The sequence below is a fragment of the Ascaphus truei genome, chromosome 10 (genome assembly GCF_040206685.1).
Source record: "Ascaphus truei isolate aAscTru1 chromosome 10, aAscTru1.hap1, whole genome shotgun sequence".
Taxonomy (NCBI): Eukaryota; Metazoa; Chordata; class Amphibia; order Anura; family Ascaphidae; genus Ascaphus; species Ascaphus truei.
The window spans coordinates 22878855-22902271 of NC_134492.1; the positions used below are offsets into that span (position 1 = coordinate 22878855).

Consider the following 23417-nt stretch of genomic DNA (forward strand, 5'->3'; position numbering starts at 1 on the left):
TACTCATTGTTTTTTCTAATTCATAAATCATTTTGATTCAAAAGACATGGAATTGGTTAATAAAAACTCTATTGAATATTTAGGAAAAGACTGGTTTTGATTCAAAAAGGTTATCATAGAAAAACTATGGAATTTCCGTAATTATCTTTGGGGTTCACAAACTTTTTCTCGCCACTGTTATCTCTCCACGTGTTGCATAGCAGTGTTTTGGAAGGTATATACGTCAACGGACACACTTTCCCTCCCTCTCTTTCCCAGACAGTAGAGGTAAGAGAGGCAGGAGCCTGGTCTGTACCAGTAGAAGCCAGAAAGTTGCAGATACCCCAGAGTCTGTTTGCCTGCTGTTCACAGTGAAAGAGGCATAGAACCTCTGGAGCTTTGCATGTTGCTTTCCAAACACCAGTAGATCCTGTAGAAGCTGTGAACCAGCGGGGCCACTGCAACAAGGAGTGTGTGAAGTGCGAGTGCCTGTCTTTCTAGTATAGTTACATAGATTCATGTTACTGCTACATTCACCTGTGGGTCCTTCCTGGGGAACTGTCTGCATCATTACCGCAACTCTTACAAAGCCAGAGGAAAAGGAATTGCATCTATTTTCAAAGGGAATATTCAATACAATATTTAATACAAGTTGTTACAGCTATTGTGGAACTGTAGCGGGACATTATTACAAAGACATACCAAAGGGAATTGCAAATAGGATTGCAACTACACCAGGAGGATCAAATATTTAATAATAATGACCTACAAGGATTGGTGAAATTGAAGGGGTACCATGGGTGGTTAAAGTACATTTAATAATTAACGTTATTGGTTTTACACAGCATTGCTGGTGTTCCTTTCATGGGATATTGCAGAGTAAGAAAATGTGATAGGTTACACATGTTGATTAATCTGTATTGTTTATTTTCTACTAAACATTTCTTGCAATAATAAAACTAATAGATGGGATAACTCTAAAGCTAGCTAATGTATATGTCTACGTCCATAAGTTTAAAAGAACAGTATACACGAGGATCAGATGCTATAGACTGGTTAATGATTGTGTAATGGAACTTCAGACCGGTAAGCTCCACTGCAACGCAAGTCACTGGTGGGACTACTGACTATAGGACACCTTTCCGCCAATTGCCGCTGCCATCTTTAAAGTCCTCAGCATCGGATCTCCTAACCGGCAGGGAGATCAATGAAACCTCAGCAGGGAGTTCAGCGGCTGATGACCTTTTGGCGGGGGCAGTAGTGGTGCCGGTGGGGAGATCCAATGCTGATGACCTTTGAAGATGGTGGCAGCCTGCAGGGAGATCCGATGCTGAGGACCTTTATACATTGCCTTCACTGCCATCGGCAGCGAGATGTTCATCAGCGAGGTGCCCTAGGGTAAGGTATCCTGTAGTCAGTAGTCTAGACCGCAGGGTATTGCCTAATCCCCATATTACAGTATTCCTGAAAGGAGAGGGGCTGGGCAGGGCCGATGCAACCACTAGGTGACCTAGGTGGTCGCATAAAGCGGCACATTTCCAGGGAGAGGAGGACGGCGGGCGGCAGGAGCAGAGCAGGGTGGTGGAGGAGGAGGAGGACAGTGGAAGTCGGGCAGCAGGAGTGGAGAAGGGCCGCCACAGAGCAGTGGTCCAACACAGAAGTCTTCACTGATTTCTGGTGTCTGCTGCTGCTGCTGCTGCTTCAGTGCAGGTCCTCCCCTGCTCCATCCCAAGTCCGTAGCCAGCCAGGTAGGCATTTTTAATTGAGTGGGGGAGTGAGAGAAAGTAGAGGAGGAGGAAGAAGAATGGGGGTGAGAGAATGAGGAGGGGGGAGTGAGAGATTGAGGAGGATGTGGGGGTGGGAAAGAATGAAGGGGAAGAGATTGAGGAGAGGGGAGTGAGATAATGAGATGGGGGAATGAAAGAATAAGGAGGGAGGGTGAGAGAATGAAGAGGGGGTGCGAGACAATCTATTAGGTATAACATTTATTCTATTCAGTTGCATCATGGTAGATTTAATTCCTCCCCCCCCTCCCCCCCAGAAAGTAAACTGTGCAGGGGCTGAAGGGGGGGAGTGGCCAGTCAGGTAGGCGTTTTTAATTGAGTGGGGATGAGAGAATGAGAAGGAGGAGGGGCTGGGAGAATGAGGAGGTAGGAGTGAGAGAATAATGGGGGAAGGGAGTGAGAGAATGATGAGAGGGTGAGAGAATGAGGAGAGTGATACAAGAAGATAGGGGGGTGAGAGAATGAGGAGGGGGAGTGAAAATAAGGAGGGGGAAAGGGAGTGAGGGAATGAGGAGGGGGGAAGTGAGAGAATGAGGAGGGGGAGAGTGAGAATGAGGAGGGGGTGAGAGAGAATGTGGAGGGGGATTGAGAGAATGAGGAGGAGGGGAGTGAGAGAATGAGGAGGGGAGTGAAAGAATGAGGCGGGGGAGTGAGAGAATGAGGAGGGGGATTGAGAGAATGAGGAGGAGGGGAGTGAGAGAATGAGGAGGGGAGTGAAAGAATGAGGCGGGGGAGTGAGAGAATGAGGAGGGGGAAGTGAGAGAATGAGGAGGGGGAAGTGAGAGAATGAGGAGGGGGAAGTGAGAGAATGAGGAGGGGGGTGAGAGAATGTGGAGGGGGATTGAGAGAATGAGGAGGGGGGATTGAGAGAATGAGGCGGGGGAGTGAGAGAATGAGGAGGGTGGGAGTGAGGGGATGATGAGGAGGCTAGGCATAGTTAAAGGTCACCCTCATAATGTTGAGGGATGTTCAGCCAGACAATGGGTAGTTGATTTTAGAGTCTAGACTTACAGATGTATTATCTTACAGACTTATCCCCGGAGCTGAGGGAAGAAAATCTAAACACTGCGAATCCTGAGATAGTAAAAGTGGCAGCTGCTCCCCCCCTAGAATTTCTCTCTGACGGGGAGAGAAGCAGGAGCCTGACTGCAAGCTCCACTGGCACAGAGGCTGGCTACATCTGTATATAGACTGAGGAGGTTAAGTATTTGAAAAGTGGGTATATCACCTCAGAAGGTGGGGAATTGGAGGAACTAATCAAATCATTACATATCGCAATTCATACCCTCAGTAAATTGGAACTAGCAGTTCTTGTTCACAGGCAAAAGACAAAGCAATTAGTGTTCCATCAAATCAAATGAAGCAAAGCTCATGAGAATGATGCAGCACTGATTCAACTGCTCAGTTTTGGGACTATGCACATAGCGTTTTGGGGGCCAGTACGACAATCATTGCAAAGCTCATCATAGCACTAACTCAGTTACTTTTTATCCTTCTTACGTACAGATGTAGCATATGTAATTACTCCCGTTACCGCAGGAAATAACACAAAAATATTCTGTGTTAAAGAGGGCAATATGATAAGTATTGCGGTAGTGTTAACGCATGGCACTGTGTTAGCATCTGCTGCATCTGTATTTTATGCATAACTAGCTGATATACCCGGCGTTGCCCGTGATGTAATGTTCTGGCTCCCCCATCCTCCCTCTCAACTCCCTTCCCCCCTCTTCACAGCTGTTCAGAGCTGCGCCCCCCTCCCCCCACTGTTCACAGCTCCGATTCCCCCCCATTTCAATGCTTTGTTTCCCCCCTCCCCCCCGTTCACAGCTCTGCCCCCCCCCCTTCCTGTTCACAGCTCCGTGCCCCCCGTGTGTTTGGCAGCTGAGCTGACTGAGGGGGGAAGTGTGTCAGTCAGTGAGTGTGTGTCAGTCAGTCAGTGAGTGTGTGTCTGTCAGTGAGTGTGTGTGTCAGTCAGTGAGTGTGTGTGTGTGTCAGTGAGTGAGTGTGTGTCAGTCAGACAGTCAGTGAGTGTGTGTCAGTCAGTCAGTGAGTGTGTGTCAGTCAGTCAGTGTGTGTCAGTCAGTCAGTCAGTGTGTGTCAGTCAGTCAGTGTGTGTCAGTCAGTATGTATTTATGTGTGGGCTTCCCCCACTTCTCTCCTGACTCCCTCCCCACCCCCTTTTCCTGACTCCCTCTCCCCCCCCTCTCTCCAGACTCCCTCTCCCCCCCCTCTCTCCGGACTCCCCCCCGCCCCACCCCCTGCTGACTGGCGGTGGCGCGCTAGTGTCGGCGTCGAGTGGACAGGTGAGGCACTGCTGAGAGGGGGGGGGTGGTGGTGGTGGGCTCAGAGGCGTCTGCAGTGGTGTTGTCCTTCCCCCGCCCCCGTGCGCATCTGTGTCAGCAGCGGGTGGGGAGGAGGTGAGGCGCTGCTGAGAGAGGGTGGGGGGTGGTGGGGCAGAGGCGGGTGTCGTTGTCGACGGTGGTTCCCCCTCTCCCACGCGGAGCTGTGTCGGCGGTGGGTGGGGAGGTGAGGTGCTGCTGAGAAACGGTGTGGTGGGGGAGAGGCGGCTGGAGGCGGCGGCGGTTCCCCCCCCCGCGCAGCGCTGTGTTGGCGGCGACACTACCCGCATGCTGCTGCTGGCCGGGGCTCGGGTGAGCCTGGTGGATTCCCTGGGGGGAGGTGAGCTGGGGGGTTATGGGGGGGGAGCCGGCGGGGAGGTGAGCTGGGTGAAGAGGAGTGTGTGTGTGTGTGTGTGTGTGTGAGGGTCAGTTGGTGAGGCCGAGGGGGAAGGTGAGGAGAAGAAGAGAGTGGCAGTTGGGTGACGTCATAGAGCCACCAATCTGATTGGCCAAAGGCTGAGGACCAATCACATTCACCACATCTAGCACCAACCTCACAAAATTCAATTTTATATATATAGATTCAGTCAAGCGTAGGATTGGTGATCTAACTACAAACATGCTCCTATGCGATAGAAAGCGGTATGTTATAGTGACTGAATGTAAACTATTCATAAAGTAGTCCAGGGGTCCTCCAAGGGGGGGGGGGGGTGTGAAGCACAGCAATCCAGGGAAAGCAGGGAGAACGGCACACCAGCAGTAAAAATGAATGAATTTATTGCAGAGTGAACAAGGGAGACATTCAAAAATAGGGCAAAAAATGCAACTCTGACGCGTTTCGGGACAAGCCCTTTGTGTAGACTAGTAGTATTCATAAAGTAGCACTGCTTTAGGGAATAATATGTAAATTGCAACCAACATCTATTAATTTACAATGTATTTTATCTACAGAAATGTTGCTGAAAGATTCATACAACTTAGTTGCCGGAACGAGGTTGTGTAACGTTCAGGGGACATATTGATGGAGATAGTGTTATATTACAATATACACTACAAGGTATACCCTGCGGGAGGATATCATCAGTATTTTCCCAAAATACCACGCGTGTGGTAGGTTGGTAAGTGTACATAGTTACATACATAGTTACATAGTAGATGAGGTTGAAAAAAGACATAGGTCCATCATGTTCAACCTATGCTAAATTTAGACAACAGATACTTTATCCTATATCTATACTGACTTATTGATCCAGAGGAAGGCAAACAAAAAACCCCATTAAGGGGAAAAAATAATTCCTTCCTGACTCCAAGAATTGGCAATCGGATTAATCCCTGGATCAACATTCTTCCCATGTATACTTATTTGGTATATCCCTGTATACCGTTCCCATCTAAAAAGATGTCCAACCTTTTTTTGAACAAATCTATTGTATCTGCCATCACAGTCTCCATGGGTAATGAATTCCACATTTTAACTGCCCTTACTGTAAAGAACCCTTTCCTTTGTTGCTGGTGAAATTTCCTTTCCTCCAACCTTAAGGGATGGCCCCGAGTCCTTAGTACTGCCCGTGGGATGAATAGTTCTTTTGAAAGCTCCTTGTATTGTCCCCGAATATATTTGTATATAGTTATCATATCCCCTCTTAGACGCCTCTTTTCTAATGTAAATAAATCTAATTTAGCTAGCCTCTCCTCATAAGTTAGATTGTCCATCCCCTTTATTAATTTGGTGGTTCTTCTCTGCACTCTCTCTAGTTCCATAATGTCTTTTCTTAGGATTGGTGCCCAAAATTGTACTCCATATTCAAGGTGTGGTCTTACTAGTGCTTTGTAAAGTGGCATAATTATGTTTACTTCCCTTCCATCCATTGCCCGGTTGATGCAAGATAAGATCTTGTTTGCCTTTGCAGCTACTGCATGACATTGGGCACTCTTGCTAAGCCTGCAGTCCACAAGCACTCCTAAATCCTTCTCCATCAAGGATTCCCCCAATATATCTCCATTTAATTTGTAAGTCGCCTTTTTAATCTTGCATCCCAAATGCATAACCTTACATTTATCTGTATTAATCGTCATTTTGTATTTACCTGCCCACGTTTCCAGTCTCTCCAAGTCCTTCTGAAGATAAATTACATCCTACTCTGATTCTATTACCTTACACAATTTAGTATCATCAGCAAAGATGGAGACTTTGCTCTTGATCCCAACCTCAAGGACATTAATAAACAAGTTAAAAAGCAGGGGTCCCAGTACCGATCCTTGAGGTACTCCACTCACGACTTTAGCCCAACCTGAAAAAGTTCCATTTATGACAACCCTATGTTGTCTGTCCTTTAACCAGTTTTCAATCCAGGTGCATATATTATTACTGAGTCCAATTTTCTTTATTTTGTACACCAACCTCTTGTGTGAAACCGTATCAAAAGCCTTTGCAAAATCTAAGTAGAGCACATCAACTGTATTACCCTGGTCTAAATTCCTACTTACCTCCTCAAAGAAACAAATAAGGTTAGTTTGACAAGATCTATCCTTCATAAATCCATGCTGACTATTACTAATAATTTTGTTTTCCATTAGGTATTCCTGAATATTATCCCGTATTAAACCTTCAATTAGTTTCCCTACTATTGAAGTCAGGCTTACAGGTCTGTAATTTCCCGGTTCTGATCTAGCTCCCTTTTTAAATATAGGCACCACATCTGCTTTATGCCAATCTTGTGGTACTGAGCCTGTGGAAATGGAGTCCTTGAATATTAAATATAATGGTTTTGCTATTACTGAGCTTAACTCCTTGAGAACTCTTGGATGTATGCCATCGGAGCCAGGTGCCTTATTTACTTTAATTTTTTCAAGTCGCTTATGAACTTCTTCCTCAGTTAACCAATTGTTCATTAATATGGAGGTATGGAGGTTGTGGCTTCCTCCTGCGGCACTACTATTGAACTTAATTTTTCCTGGTAAACACAGAGGCAAATAATTTGTTTAATACCTCAGCTTTTTCCTTATCTCCAATAATCTGCCTGCCCATCTCACACTGAAAGGGTCCTATATTTTCATTTTTTGTTATTAAGGTACATAAAGAACTTTTTAGGGTTGACCTTACTTTCTATTGCAATCCTTTTTTCATTATCCATTTTTGCTAATTTGATTGCCCTTTTGCAATTTGTTACATTCCTTATAATTCTGATACGATGTCTCTGTCCCTTCTGACTTAAAGAATCTAAACGCCTTCCTCTTCTTGTCCATTTCCTCCCCTACCTGTTTATTTAGCCACATTGGTTTTGACTTATTTCTTTTATACTTATTTCCCAAGGGTATACACTGATAAGTGTGCTTTTCTAACAATGTTTTAAAGACTGCCCATTTATCTTCTATGTTTTTCCCTGCAAAAACATCATCCCATTGTATTACTACTAAATTAGACCTCAGTTTATTAAAATCTGCCTTTCTAAAGTTTAAGGTCTTTGTTGAACCCAAGAAATCTATATTTTGATAATTTATTTCAAATGAGACCATGTTATGATCACTGTTACCCAAATGTTCCAGGACTTGAATATTTGTTATTACTTCTACATTGTTTGATATGACCAAATCCAGTATTGCCCCTCTCCTGGTTGGTTCCTCAATAATTTGGGTCATATAATTGTCTTTAAGCACCCCCAAAAACCTGTTTCTTTTTGTTGTAACGCTAATCTCATTGCCCCAGTCTATGTCTGGATAATTAAAATCCCCCATTATGCAAACATGACCCAGTTTTGATGCCTTTTCCATTTGCAAAAGTATTTTAGCTTCCTCAATCTCACAGATATTTGGTGGTTTATAGCATATTCCCACAAACATTTTCTTAATACTTTTACCTCCACTGCTAATTTCTATCCACAAAGTCTCTACATTTTCATCATTCCCTTCATAAACATCATCCCTTATAATAGGTTTTAGATCCGGTTTTACATATAAACATACTCCACCTCCCCTTCTATTTGTTCGATCCTTCCGAAAAAGGGAATAACCCTCTAAATTAACTGTCCTGTCATGAGTTTCATCCCACCATGTTTCAGTAATGCCTATGATATCATACTGCTCCCTTGCAGCTATTAATTCAAGCTCCCACATTTTATCTGTCAGGCTTCTTGCATTAGCAAACATGCATTTAAGTTTTTTTTCAGCCTGTACTATTATCTTATCTGCTCCTTCCTTTCTGCGCCCACTTGGTTTAGTCTTTAGAAGTTTTCTAGTATTATCTGTATTTACTATGGGTGTCTCACTGCTTGCCAAACTTGCACTTGCCCCCATTCTACCTCCATACCACCTTGTATCCTCCTCTATTCAATTTAGTTCATTATCTGTTTCATTCCCCTCCCCCCTCCATCCTAGTTTAAAATCTCCTCCAACCTTTTTAGCATTCTCCCCCCTAGCACAGAAGATCCCTCTTCATTGAGGTGCAATCCGTCCCTAGAATATAGATGGCGCCTCTCAGAAAAGGAGTCCCAGTGCTCTAAAAACCCAAACCCCTCCTTCCTGCACCACTTTCTTAGGTGGTAATGTGTATCTGGTCCCAAGTGACATAGCAACTAACAAAACCATGTCTTGTTTCTTGAGTTGAAATTAATAAATAGTCAATAATGCAATACAAAATGTAACGCAATCCTTTCAAGCAACATGCCATGCAGCCATTGTAGTGTTTGAAATTATTTGTTACACTATATTTTTCTTTTGTCTAACCTGGTTATTGCCCTAGTTGGAATTCAATGCTCAAAATCCGGTAAATGAGAGCTCAGGTGCAATAGCATATCTGCATCCATCTAATTAATTATCTGGCACATTATAGTACATTAGGCATGTCTGCGATGTCATTGTGTGAGTGAATATGGAGGATTAGATCACCCACAATGAATCTTGACAAATATCGCAACAGGGGTGAAGTATGTTGATGACTTTGTATCAAAAAAGGGTAGATGATGTGAATGTGTCTAAGCCCAACAGACTCCATTCGGTCTCACTGACATGGCTATGGATAACAGGATCCATTCGGTCTCACTGACATGGCTATGGATAACAGGATCCATTCGGTCTCACTGACATGGCTATGGATAACAGGATCCATTCGGTCTCACTGACATGGCTATGGATAACAGGATCCATTCTGTCTCACTGACATGGCTATGGATAACAGGATCCATTCGGTCTCACCGACGCCAGCTTCTTCGTGAACACTTCAACTTTGCATCTTTAAAAAGGTGCCGCTTTAAAAAGGTGCAATTTGAGGCTGCTATGATATCGGTCTAGCAAACCCCCTACCATTCCTTCTACTGGGAAAGAGGATAGAAGGGAAGCGGAATCCATCTTGTACCAGATGCTCCAGAATAAAAGGTGAAATGACCTGGTACAACTTAATTAGTTGTGAGTAATGACCCAACAAGTGACTTGATGGGGTCTACAACTGATTTAGGGATGGACTTCATCCTGAAGAAAGCATGTTGGGCTGGGGCCATGGTACCACAGACCGTGCGGACGCGAACAGACTGCCTTAAGGCAGTGTTCGCGTCCATGTGGCGCACGTAAGCGGGAGGGGGTGCGCATTGCGCAAGAAATCAGTTCAATTTGATTTCTTGGCAAGACAGGCCGGTCACTTGAGCAGTTCGCCCAATGAGAGCGAAGCAGCTCTGTGACGTCACTGGCACGCCCTAGACATGCACACGGACGGCGCGCGTACCATGGCCGAAAAACGCACCCGCTTCAAGCGGGTGACATCACCGCCGCGCACGCCTCTGCACGGGCGAAGGCACCATGGCCCCAGCCTTAGTGTGCATGTGAAAAGGTAAAATATACCACTGTTCTCCCTCGGTTACATTTCTGGCTAACGTTGGTACTGGAAGCCAAGTGTGCAAGCCACGGGTGTCAAACTCAGTCCACAAGGGCCATAAACAGGCCAGATTTTATGGATATCCCTGCTTCAGTACAAGTGGTTCAATCAGTGCCTGCGCTACTTATTGAGCCAACTGTGCTGAAGTAGGGATATCCATAAAACCTGACCTGTTGGTCGCCCTTGATGATGGAATTTGACACCCCTGGTGTAAGTGCCCTGCACCTCTAGCAGATATCTTATCACATCATTGGATCTGTTTATATGCTTTTATTTCTCTTATTTTTTTGTGCATGACAAACTTCTAAAAGACACCAGCTGGTTTGGTTTTTGGGTAACCTGGTTAACAACACCTAGCTAATAGCTATCATTTTACCTAGTGCTATCTAATAGCTATCATTTTACCTAGTGCTAGCTAATGGCTATCATTTTATTGCAACTCCTATATATGTCAGGAAGAGGAGCTTCCCTTTTATCACAAAGACAAGAGTTATTAGCTGCAGATGCCCACAAAACACTGATATTACCTCTGAGGATTGGGCTCATTGTGCTTGTCTCGTTCATGTTTGATCATCCGATAACGCCCAATGCGGATATCAGGTCGGGAAACCTTCATGCTGTTGAGGGTTATTCTATGGAAGGCGAGAGGAAAAGTAAGAGGAGGATCTTTAACTGCTGAAGAAAATAACCACCCTGTTTTATACCACTCCTCTGTCGTTTGGAACCCATATCTGTCATCAAAGGATCTCCTGTGTCCAATACCTCTCCTACGTCCAATAACATTTCACCCCATCCCTCTAGTCTTTATCAGCACTAGCTCTGCTTTTTTAGTTAAAATAATCATTAGTACTGCTTACCATGGAGGTGCTATCCCAGAAGACATCTTATCCCAGAAGACACCGTATCCCAGAAGACACCGTATCCCAGAAGACACCGTATCCCAGAAGACACCGTATCCCAGAAGACACCTTATCCCAGAAGACACCTTATGACGCTGGAAGACACTTTACGACCCATTTACTTGAATGGGTTGTAGGGGATCTTCCAGTGCTGCAAGGGGTCTTCTGACATAGCACCATTAGTAAACAGGAGCCATATTGTGTTAGCCAATAAAAAGTTTTTCATTTGCTATGGTCATACACAGTTATTGTTGTACAATATTTTACTAACCCATTGAGCACTAGGATTTATCTCAGGGCCACATAATAATTGATTAAAATGAAACGAGAAAAGCTTCAAGAATTCATTTCACCTGCAGCCTGCGTGAAGAGGTCATATTATGCAATATTATTAGTATTTTTTTTTACTTGAAAATGTATTGAGAAAGAATAGTAAATGGGGGTACAGAAGAAAAAAGGAAAATAGTACAGGAAAGCAACAGCTAAAATGTAAATTACGCGTATAAAAGTCATTGAAATGCGTGGCCATATATTGTCATTTAAACATTTGTGCTGCAGCCAAAGCCTAATTAAGTTTGACATTTTAGAGGAATGCGTAATAAATTGAGTTTTCGTAAAACTTGGTTAGATGGTAAGTATAGTCTTATCATAATTGGGGCCTTGTACATTTCTTAGTCAAGTGCCCCAGACCTTTGTAAATTTCTTAAACAAGTTATTAAGAAAGTGGGTTAATTTTAAAAATGGAAATGATTTGCCAAATTGTACCTTTGATTGTAGTAAGACTCCGAACTGGCCGTTTCAACAAAGTGGAACTACAACATCTTGTAGCAGATATAGCAGGAGTTATAAGCTTATGTTCATTCTTAGGCTGGGGCCATGGTGTCTTCGCCTGCGCGGAGGCTGGGAAGTGACCCGCGTGAAATGGGTGCTTTCCTTGGCCATGGTGGACGGGCCGTGCCTAGGGGCGTCACGGAGCTGGTTCGCCCTCATTGGGCGAACCGCTCACGTGACTGGCATGTCGCGCCAAGAAATCAGTTTCAACTGATTTCTCGCCCGCATCCGCACGCCGCATGGACGCGATCACTGCCCTAAGGCAGTCTCATCGACGTCCGCACGGTCTGCGGCACCATGGCCCCAGCCTTAGGAACCATGGTGAGTAGCGCTGACCAAGGATCAAGCTTAAGAGATACATTGAGGACATTATTAATACAAGAGAATTTTGGACTACATTATTTTATTTTAAGTACTACTTGCAATTGTACTTTTCTGTTAGGATGTTGGTGCTTTTAAAGTCAATAATAATATTAACCAGAATAATATTTAAACCAAGTCAATAATATATTATTAATAATGTAGCACATTATTTCCTTTCTCTGGGTTGGACAAAATAACCTTCTCCTACCATCCTGCCAACCATGAGGGGCCTAATCTAGAAACAAATGGAGTGGGTACGAGATGCCAAATATATTTAACTAAAGCTGTTAGGAAGTATAAATGGCACCGACAAGCATGGCCCCTGCGGGTCAGGATCACAGTGACTGGTAGAAATGCTTGGAGCTTCAGTAAATAGTACCATCTGTGACTTCCAGTGGGGGGCTGAACACACATGGAAAAGGAAGGACAGAGGATTACAGTGAAGGAAGGACTGTGAGCAAGAGAGAGATAGAAGGATGAAGGAGAAGGGCAGGTGAGAAAGGAGGAAAATATTGGGAGTGAAGAAGCAGTAGATGAATCATGGAGACAGGTGGCACACGCACATCACAGTCAGTGCTGCCGGAAGCAGGTTGATCATGCAAAATGTAATAAAAGCTCTTACATATTAGAAGATCAAGCCACATTATGGCACGAATAGTTACACATTATGCTACTTTCAACTACAATCTATGGTCAGACTTACATGCTTCCCACTCACCTGTTGTAAATATCATCGTCTTCTCCTCCCCACCCCCAGTACTCATTGGGAAAGCCATTTATCTTTAAGAACTGGGTCTTACTCAGTCCAGACACTCCTCCAAAATAGCCTGCATACGGCAACCTGTCAAGGACAAAATAAGAAAGACAAATGTAGTAAGCTAAATACTAAATGGGCTCAAATTTAGTCCTGCTTTATTTCATGATTGCACATAGAAGCACAATATAATATTAAAAGATAGGTGCATAGAAGAAGGGAAGTGCAAAGGCGGGAGCAGCCTATGGTGTGTACAGACATTCAGATACAGTGGAAGAGAGGACATTTGGGCAATGCAAAAGGGGAAATTACAAAGTTACAAATGTCACAATTGCAATGAATGAATGTAAAGTGCGACCATGGTTTCAATAAAATGGGTTATTGATATTATTATACAACAGCAATGTTTTTCAGCAAGACACCAATGTTATATTGAAAAGGTAACAACCCAATGGGGAGGACTTTCATATTTGATTGTGTAACAGCATGATCATTCAAAATCTTCATTGGTTGGTAGTATGCACTATATACAGTATATATATATATATATATACAGTGTTCGACAATTGTATACATTTACTCGCCCGGGGCGGGTGGATTTAACCCCCGGGCGAGTAACTATTGGCCCAAGCAGCACACGTGTTTTTTTTTTAAAATTCCCCCGTTCGCGCTGAAATTTCCCTGCTCGCGCTGAAAAAAAAAAAAAAAAAAAAACTCCCCTACCTGACTCCTGATTGGCGCGCGCTCCAGGCTTTGTGGGCGCGCGGCCAGGCTCTATATGAGCCCGCCCCCAACGAGCGGCCATTCTGCCTGGAGCTCTGTTGGAGGGTAAGTATTCTCCATGCTGCGGCCCCTCTGCTCCTTCCCTGCGATCCCCCTGGTCCCCACATGGCTCCCTACTCCCCACCGCGGAAGCTCTCCTGTCCCCTGCTCCTGTCCCATTCCCCTGCTCCTGTCCCCTCCTCCTGTCCCCTGCTCCTGTCCCCTGCTCCTGTCCCCTTCCCCTCCTCCTGTCCCCTTCCCCTCGATCCACCGATCGATGTCAGGGGCGGGAGGTCCCCGCTGCTGCAGCCCGGTTGGCTTGCGGGGGGGGGGCTCGGCCCTCACCACGTGCCTCCCATGCGTCCCCTACCTTCATGATGGCGCAGCCGCCGCATGAGGTGGGGGGATGTCGGCCTGGCCCCCCCCCCCCGCCACGAGCATCATGCCGCCGCGGGCTGGGGGGGAAGAAGCAGCCTGCAGCTTGGCCGTGCACTGTGACATGCCGGCGAGGGGAGCAGGGCAGTGGCGGCCACGGCGGGGCTGACTGTCACCTGGGGCACCCAGTGGGGGATACCTCGCCACGTGCCTCCCACCCACCCTGCTGATTGGGGGGGGGGGGGGGATGTCGGCCTGCCCCCCACACGAGCGGGAGATGGGCGCGGGTGGGTGGGGGATTTGCGTGGTGCTGGTCGCGGCCTTTCCTCCCCTGTGTGTGTGTGAGAATGTGTATGTGTGTGTGTGTGGGAGAATGTGTGTGTGTGAGAATGTGTATGTGTGTGTGTGTGGGAGAATGTGTGTGTGTGTGAATGAATGTATGTGTGTATGGGAGTATGTGTATGTGTGTGACACCAGAGGTCCCCCCCAGTCAGTAACCTCCCCCCCAGTCAGTCACCCCCCCAGTTAGTAACCCCCCCAGTCAGTAACCTTCCCCCCAGTCAGTCAGTCACCCCCCCCCCTGTCAGTCACCCCCCAACCCCAGTCAGTGTCAGTCACCCCCCACCCCCAGTCAGTGTCAGTCACCCCCCACCCCCAGTCAGTGTCAGTCACCCCCCACCCCCAGTCAGTGTCAGTCACCCCCACCCCCAGTCAGTGTCAGTCACCCCCCACCCCCAGTCAGTGTCAGTCACCCCCCCCACCCCCAGTCAGTGTCAGTCACCACCCCCAGTCAGTGTCAGTCACCCCCCCAACCCCAGTCAGTGTCAGTCACCCCCCACCCCCAGTCAGTGTCAGTCACCCCCCCACCCCCAGTCAGTGTCAGTCACCCCCCCACCCCCAGTCAGTGTCAGTCACCCCCCCACCCCCAGTCAGTGTCAGTCACCCCCCCCCACCCCCAGTCAGTGTCAGTCACCCCCCCACCCCCAGTCAGTGTCAGTCACCCCCCCAACCCCAGTCAGTGTCAGTCACCCCCCCACCCCCAGTCAGTGTCAGTCACCCCCCCACCCCCAGTCAGTGTCAGTCACCCCCCCACCCCCAGTCAGTGTCAGTCACCCCCCCCACCCCCAGTCAGTGTCAGTCACCCCCCCACCCCCAGTCAGTGTCAGTCACCCCCCCAACCCCAGTCAGTGTCAGTCACCCCCCCACCCCCAGTCAGTGTCAGTCACCCCCCCACCCCCAGTCAGTGTCAGTCACCCCCCCACCCCCAGTCAGTGTCAGTCACCCCCCACCCCCAGTCAGTGTCAGTCACTCACCCACCCAGTCACCCCTGCCCCACCCAGCCACTCACCCAGCAAACCACTCAACCAGCCAGTCACTCACCCAGCCTCTCTCTCTGTGTATCACCCACCCTCTGTGTGTGTCACCCACCGTTTCTCTCCTCTGTCTCCCCCCCACACACTCTCTCTCTCCCCCCCACACACTCTCTCTCTCCCCCCCACACTCTCTCTCTCCCCCCCACACTCTCTCTCTCCCCCCCACACGCTCTCTCTCTCCCCCCACATGCTCTCTCTCCCCCCCACACTCTCTCCCACACACTCTCTCTCTCTCTCCCCCACACTCTCTCTCTCTCTCTCTCCCCCCCACTCTCTCTCTCTCCCCCCCCACACTCTCTCTTTCCCCAACACTCCCTCTCCCTCTCTCCCCCACACTCTCTCTCCCTCTCTCCCCCACACACTCTCTCTCTCTCTCCCCCCCCACTCTCTCTCTCTCTCCCCCCCACTCTCTCTCTCTCCCCCCCACACTCTCTCTCTCTCCCCCCCACACTCTCTCTCTCCCCCCCCACACTCTCTCTCCCTCTCTCCCCCACACTCTCTCTCCCTCTCTCCCCCACACTCTCTCTCCCTCTCTCCCCCACACTCTCTCTCCCTCTCTCCCCCACACTCTCTCTCCCTCTCTCCCTCACACTCTCTCTCCCTCTCCCCAACACTCTCTCTCCCTCTCCCCCACACGCTCTCTCTCTCTCTCTCTCTCTCCCCCACACTCTCTCTCTCTCCCCCACACTCTCTCTCTCTGTCACTCCCACACTCTCTCTCTCTGTCACTCACACTCTGGATCTCTTATTTACCCTATATATCTTAACTGCCCTATACTACACCGAAATCTTAACTACCCTATACTGCTTTCTTCCAGATCTGGCTCAAGCTTCACACGGAAGACATCGGAACCCCCCCCTAACCCAGAAGACAGGTAATGAACACCTCCCCAATGTATAACATTGCGGGAATGAGCGTACCTGGACATTGAGGGACTGCGGATCAGGTAAGATCCCAGGTGGGATTGCTGCTTTAGATATTGTGAAGCGGGGACATCCAGACATTGGTTAAGGGGTTCAGGAAACTAGTCATTCACACCTGGCTTTTATTTCTAGATCCGACATTTACACACACACATGTAACAAGGACTAATTGTAGTATAATGTAATACAATAAATACATTTATGTCAAAAACGAATGTTGTTCTGACTAGGAATTTATTAAATGTATTTTATTTATATATTTTATTTTAAAGCGGGGTTGGGGGCGGGACTAGGGGCGGGGTTGGGGGCGGGACTAGGTGGCGAGTAGATTTTTGGGTTGGGCGAGTAGATTTTTGGGTGATTTGTCGAACACTGTATATATATATATATATATATATATATATATATATATATATATATATATATATATATATATAAAATATATATATATATATACATACACACACACACACATGTATAACAAGTTGTATACAGACACGCGCAATAAATAATTATCATTTGCTTCATGTAGCATTAAGATGCTGTGTACACGGAGGTTACCATTGAGGTTGCTGCAATTCATCCACACCGGATAACTTCACCGAAATCACCCGATACCTGGTTCCTGCGTCTGGCTGGTGATTGAGTTGTACTCATCACTGCTTTTTATTTCGTTATGTTTGTGAGTGTGTCTTTTATATCTTCTACTCCATAAATATTTTGTTATACTTTTTTACGCTATGAGTGCGCCTGTTTTTTTCCTGTTTTTATAGATATCTTCAAGGAAGTGGTGTTCCCTTCATTCGGGCTGCAGAGACTCTTTTGGATAGCAATTGGAGTATTTTCAGATTTGTATTTTTTATATTTTTTCTGGACTTTATCATTTATTATTATATATTTTTATTTTATTTATTTGTTTATTATAATTATCCATCTTGTATAGTATAGGTTCTTTTCATCATACTTGCTTCTTTACATACAGTGGGTTTAGGTTGGCGCCATTTCTTTCCTTTTTTTGTGCTTGTATATATATATATATATATATATATATATATATATATATATATATACACATATATATATATATACATCTATATATATATATATATAAACATATATACATACACACACATGTATATCAAGTTGTATACAGACACACACACAATAAATAATTATCATTTGCTTCATGTAGCATTAAGATGCTGTGATTGTGTGTATCCAGCTCCTTCTAATATATAACAAAAAAATCAGATATTCAATAAACACATTCACTACAGCGAACCTTCTCTCATAGCAAACGCAGCCTCGATTGTGTCACTAAAAGACACCCCCTTGGCTATGCGTAATCAGGCCAAATCCAGATCTGGCCTACTGCAGAGAGCCGTTTCCTAAGGTTTGGTATGGCTGTGCCCGCTGGGGAGGACGTGCTGCTGGTTTTGTATTTATGCAGCTGCCAGTCAATGTCTCCTTCAGGCGATGTCATAAACACAGCTCGATGAACAGTGATAGCTCTCTCCAGAGCCACTCTGCACTAAATTCATCGGAAGGACAATTACATCCCATTAGCAACTGTTATTGTTTCTTAATGGAGCTGTCATATGGTTCCACTAATTCAGTTCTTGCCAGGTCTATGAAACTCCATCATTTGGAACTAAAGAGAGAAAATGGCCCTCAAAGGACTGTAGGAGTAGTTACTTGGGTTCTGCATTTACCTGGTCAATAGGAGTGCAATCTTAGAAGTGTCAACGGAGTCGCACTAGAACTCAGTCTTCAGTGCAGAAAATATGTTTCCCAACATTCAAAGTACTTTCTTTGACAGTTATCATGGGCAGTGTTCGACAAACCTATACATTTTCAAGCCCCGGGCGAGTGGATTTAACATCGTGGCGAGCGCCTATTGGCCGAAGCAGCACACGTTTGGTACTAGGTGGCGAGTATAAATTTTTTTGTTCGGCGAGTAGATTTTTTGGTGATTTGTCGACCACTGATCATGGGTACATTAAAATGGTCACTCAAATGACAATAAAGCACACTAGGATATTCCTCTATTTGTAGGTGATATTAATGGTTTAATATACAGCTTAGCTTCAAACACAAGATTATTATTTTGGTATATCTAATGGTATAAAGCAGGCCTGTCCAACTCCAGTCCTCGAGGGCCGCAAACAAGCTAGGTTTTCAGGATATCCCTACTTCAGCACAGCTGGCTCAATTAGTGGCTCAGTATGACGGAGCCACTACTTGAACCAGCTGTGTTGAAGTCGGGAAATCCTGAAAACCTGGCCTATTTGCGGCCCTTGGGGACAAGTTGGACAGGCCTGGTATAAAGGTTAGCATCACTCCGCATCGGTTCCCACAACTCATTTCTTGGATGCCAGTGCATGGGACATCATCTTGTCACATAATTGGATTGTGACAATACCATATTAACTCAGAGGTTACTCTTAGGTAGCATAGGGGGAACGCTTAATTTGAGTTCTGAGTTCTGAGGATTTTATTGTGCTTAACCAATGGGATCATTCGCTGTATGTTCAGCTGACTCTAGATACTGTACTTTTCTGTGCCTTATGGTCAGTTGGAGGTTTCAGTTTGACAGTTGTCTCATTGAAAGTCTGGTCAATTGGGTATCTCTCTCTGCTCAATTAAGAGGACATGTCCAGGAATCTCTTGCGGTTTGACAGTCTCTTACCGGAATCCAAACTTGTCCATGGCAATTGCAAAGTGTCGTGGCTGCTCGTAGCAATGATACAGGTTTCTGTCATCCATCGGGATGAGATCCACATCGCTGAAAATGAAGCAGTCATACTCTGCTTCCTTCAGAGCCTCCAGGAAGCCTATGTTCAAGAGCTTGGCTCGATTGAAAGTATCCTCACCATGCTGGGAAGGGAAGAAAAGGGAACCGTCAGAAGGACACTAGGAAACAATCAAGGTTAGTGTGATGTTCAATCACTCCGATTAGATCCAGCCGTCTGATGCACAGCAACGAACAGTAAGGTGGATCATTATATCATACTTAAAATGGCAAGACCCAACAAGAGCAACAAAGGAGTTATTAAGGCTTGGGACATGTGTATATATTTTGTTTTTATTGATAGAAAAATACAGGGATATGTGAATAATAATAGCAAAATCACCAAAAATGTGCCATTGCTTCTTTAATCTCCATGGTACAGAAAGCTTAAGCTACTCGTAAAATAACAAGCTTACCACATTACCAGGCCAGGTATAAACCTTGCCCAAGGCAACATCCCACATGGATAAAAGGTTTACAAAAAAAAAAAAAAATCCAAGAGGATTATGAGACAAAGTCACATGAACAAATGAAATATGCAGAGGGAGACAAAGAAATCACAGACAAAAAGGAAGACAGTATGAATAATGTTATATTTAATGAGCAGCCCTCATGAGCTAGGGCTGCTGTGAAAGGGATGTTGATATGACAGAAAGGTTTAATTAGCTTTTTTAATTATAAATAGCATTAGGACATTGGTAAAGCCAAGTGCAATTTACATTTTAATCTTATCATGGCACCCATCCTAAAGATGGTTAAATTAATTTAACTTTCCACCTCTGAACTTTTCTGTGCTAAGGAACTGTAGCAGCAAGCTTTAGTGTTACCTTTATTCACAACCAATGCTAACCCTTCAAACTACAGCTCTGCATTAAACAAATGTTAAAAATGTACTCACTGAAATGAAAGGATTCGCTGATGGCAGCAACAAGAGAGTCCATTCAGAAGATAAGAAAGATAACCTAGTTTTTTACTTTTTTCAGTGTCAAAGGTGGCTGTCCCTGGACGACCAAAGACAGAAACTATACTCCATATTACTCCAATGCTAAAAACAAATGGGTGAAAATCCCTTTTGACGTTAAATATTTGTACAGTTATGGATGAGCCCAGCCCACGCAAGGCCACAAAATCTAAGACAATAAGGCTGCGCTTATAGTGCCTTGCGACGGTGACGTCGCTCCAAAACAAACCAATTTACTCCTTCGCAAGCGCGACGGAGCAACGGAGCAACTGAAAATTTGGAAGCCGGCTAAATTTTATTTTTTAGAGACAGTCGCCACATGTGACTGTTTCTAAACCAATCAGATTACGCGGCCCGTCCCCTTTAGTGACGTCACTGGCGACAGACGCTAAAAAACAAATGATAACTTTCGCTGGTGGCGACGGTGACGTCATCTGTCGCGTCGTCAGCACTATAAGCGCGGCCTAAGGGACAGGCAGGTAGCTTATGTGCTGTTCACCACACTCCCCGGGCACCTCCGTCACAACGCTGGATGATGAAAACAAGAGCTGATTAACAATAAATCTGTAAGGTTTTGTGCTCACAATAAAGTGAGAAATGTGTGACAACGTCAAAAATATGTTAGATCTTTTTGTAGAACTTTCAAACTACTCAGAGCAAGTGCCAATTATAGGACTTATACGGAAAATGTAAATGAATAAATACAGTTCGTTAGTGTATATCTACAGCATTCCTGTTTGAAAGAATAAAACCATGAAGAAAGCACAGAGCACTTGACTACATTGTGTCTTGAAATTAAATTATTGACTCTTTATCTGCTGGTTTCAACATAGGTTGCATAGGTCAATGTTCTACTCCTAATTGATCACATTCCTATAGTGATACACACCAGTAGCTGTAACTGAATCATTGTTAAAAGCTGACGGTTTCCTTTTCTATGTGGACCAGTGATTGATATTCATGTGACATGTTAAAATGAGACATACTAAAGCAGCTCCTGTTTTTCTTCCCCATACTGAATCTCAATATTTTATGCAATTCTAAAATAAAAAAAAACATTGAAATGCCAGGATACAAAGAGGGAACAGATGGTTCAAAAACTGTTGCAAAGAACAAGGATTTTCATTTGGTTTCAATTCAAGACAGTCTGCAACAAAAGGATTAATATAGTGGAGTGACCTAGTGATTGAGGCACTGGCCACTGAAGTGGTGACCCCTGCTTAAGACCATGGGTCAGCCCGGTTTACCACTTCACAGTTCACTTCAGCTCCTTGTGTTATACTGTACTAGGCAGAACAAAATATAAACTCGTTTTGCAATGAATGCTGTGTTTTCTTCCATTATAGACCCCGTAACATAGGAGTGTTATGATAACAGGGAGCGGAACATTATCAAGTAACATGTAACAGCGTGTTGTCATGGCAACATGCGTCCTCTGGACAAGCAGTAGATACAGATCAGTTGGAATGTAAGAGCACTGGGAAATTATTTGAAAGGGAGTTGGTGAAAGTATATGTCAACATATATATATATATTTATATATATATATGGGGAAAAGGGGAAACAACGGCGCAAATACTGCTAACTATACAATATATTATTGGGCAAAAATAGATTGGGGGTATAGGTGTGATGGCTGGTTACTCTGAAATGAAACAAAGAGAAACAAATATAGTGAAGTACGTTTAGTCAAGATGTATGCGCAAAGGTAGATCGCTACTTACAAAGTAGCAGATGTAAACAAGCATATAGGATGTTATAATCCTCTCAGTCCTGCTGCCTGGAGTTGCGATGTTTATCTCCTCCACGTGGAACGCCGGAATCCACCGTGCCTGTTCTCCTCTGGCTGTAGCTCTTCTCCTTGCTTCCTGGTTGTTCCTCCGATCTCGTGAGACTTGCCCGCTGACGTCACTCAGCCGTGATTTCGGCCGAAATTCAGGTACAATGTCCAGGAGTAACAGGGGATTCTGCTAATGTTAAGATATTCAATAGGGGAGCTAAAAGTATGTCTTAGAGACTCCTCCCTACGCGTTTCGTCCTGGAACTAGGACTTCATCTGGGGAATGATTATCTTAGGAGCTAGGAGCAAGGAGAAGAGCTACAGCCAGAGGAGAACAGGCACGGTGGATTCCGGCATTCCACGTGGAGGAGATAAACATCGCAACTCCAGGCAGCAGGACTGAGAGGATTATAACATCCTATATGCTTGTTTACATCTGCTACTTTGTAAGTAGCGATCTACCTTTGCGCATACATCTTGACTAAACGTACTTCACTATATTTGTTTCTCTTTGTTTCATTTCAGAGTAACCAGCCATCACACCTATACCCCCAATCTATTTTTGCCCAATAATATATTGTATAGTTAGCAGTATTTGCGCCGTTGTTTCCCCTTTTCCCCCTATATATGCTATTGTGTGTAGCTTAACTTCAGGCAGCAACTGTTAATAATTTCTGGTTTTATTATATCAATTTGCGCACTTAGTATTTATTCTCTCTCTCTCTCTCTCTCTCTCTCTCTCTCTCTCTCTCTCTATATATATATATATATATATATATATATACAGTGGTTGACAAATCACCAAAAAATCTACTCGCCACACAAAAAAATCTACTCGCCACCTAGTACCAAACGTGTGCTGTTTGGGCCAATATTTACTCGCCCGGGGGTTAAATCCACTCCCCCGGGGCGAGCAAATGTATAGGTTTGTCGAACACTGTATATATATATATATATAAATGTGTGTGTGGCCACGCACAGAGACAGTGACTAACTGCATTGAATTTATTCTGACCCATAACTACTTCACATTTGGAAATGACACATACCTCCAGACAACAGGGACCGCTATGGGCACTCGGATGGCGCCACAGTATGCCAATCTGTTCTGCGCAAAACTGGAAAGTGACTTTCTTTCTACCTGTCACTTGAAACCCATTACATACCTTTGGTACATCGATGAGATCCTCCTGATTTGGACTTCTGGTGAACAGGACATCATACAGTTCCATGAGAACTTCAATACGTTCCACCCGACCATCAACCTCAAACTTACCCATTCCCCGAACGAAGTATATTTCCTAGACACCACCATTACTATAAAGAACAACCAACTACAGACTTCTGTATACCGCAAACCTACAGACAGAGACAGCTAATTGAGGGACAACAGCTTCCACCCCACACACACTAAGCATGCAACCATATACAGTCAAGCCATACGATACAACCGAATATGCTTCGACACAATACGGATTACATTGTGGATTACAGCCTTGAGATCGGATTTCATAAACCGTGGATATAACCACAGAATTGTAGACCAGCAAATACACAAAGCCACCAGAATACCAAGAAGTGATCTCCTTGAATACAGACAGAAAGAGACAAGCGACAGGGTACCTTTGGTGGTTACCTAT

At 45.0% G+C, this 23417-nt stretch overlaps 1 protein-coding gene across 4 annotated transcripts in view; it reads right to left on the bottom strand.

Moving 5' to 3' along the window:
- Positions 1–23417, bottom strand: part of B4GALT2 (beta-1,4-galactosyltransferase 2) — a 102229-nt gene that overhangs the window by 11614 nt on the left and 67198 nt on the right. For all 4 annotated transcript variants that reach the window (XM_075616218.1, XM_075616219.1, XM_075616221.1 and 1 more), the window contains exons 4-6: positions 18935–19122; positions 12777–12899; positions 10493–10597 (exon numbers count right to left, since the gene is read on the bottom strand). In XM_075616218.1, coding sequence (XP_075472333.1) covers positions 10493–10597; positions 12777–12899; positions 18935–19122 — 416 coding nt within the window. The remainder of the gene's footprint in view (positions 1–10492; positions 10598–12776; positions 12900–18934; positions 19123–23417) is intronic.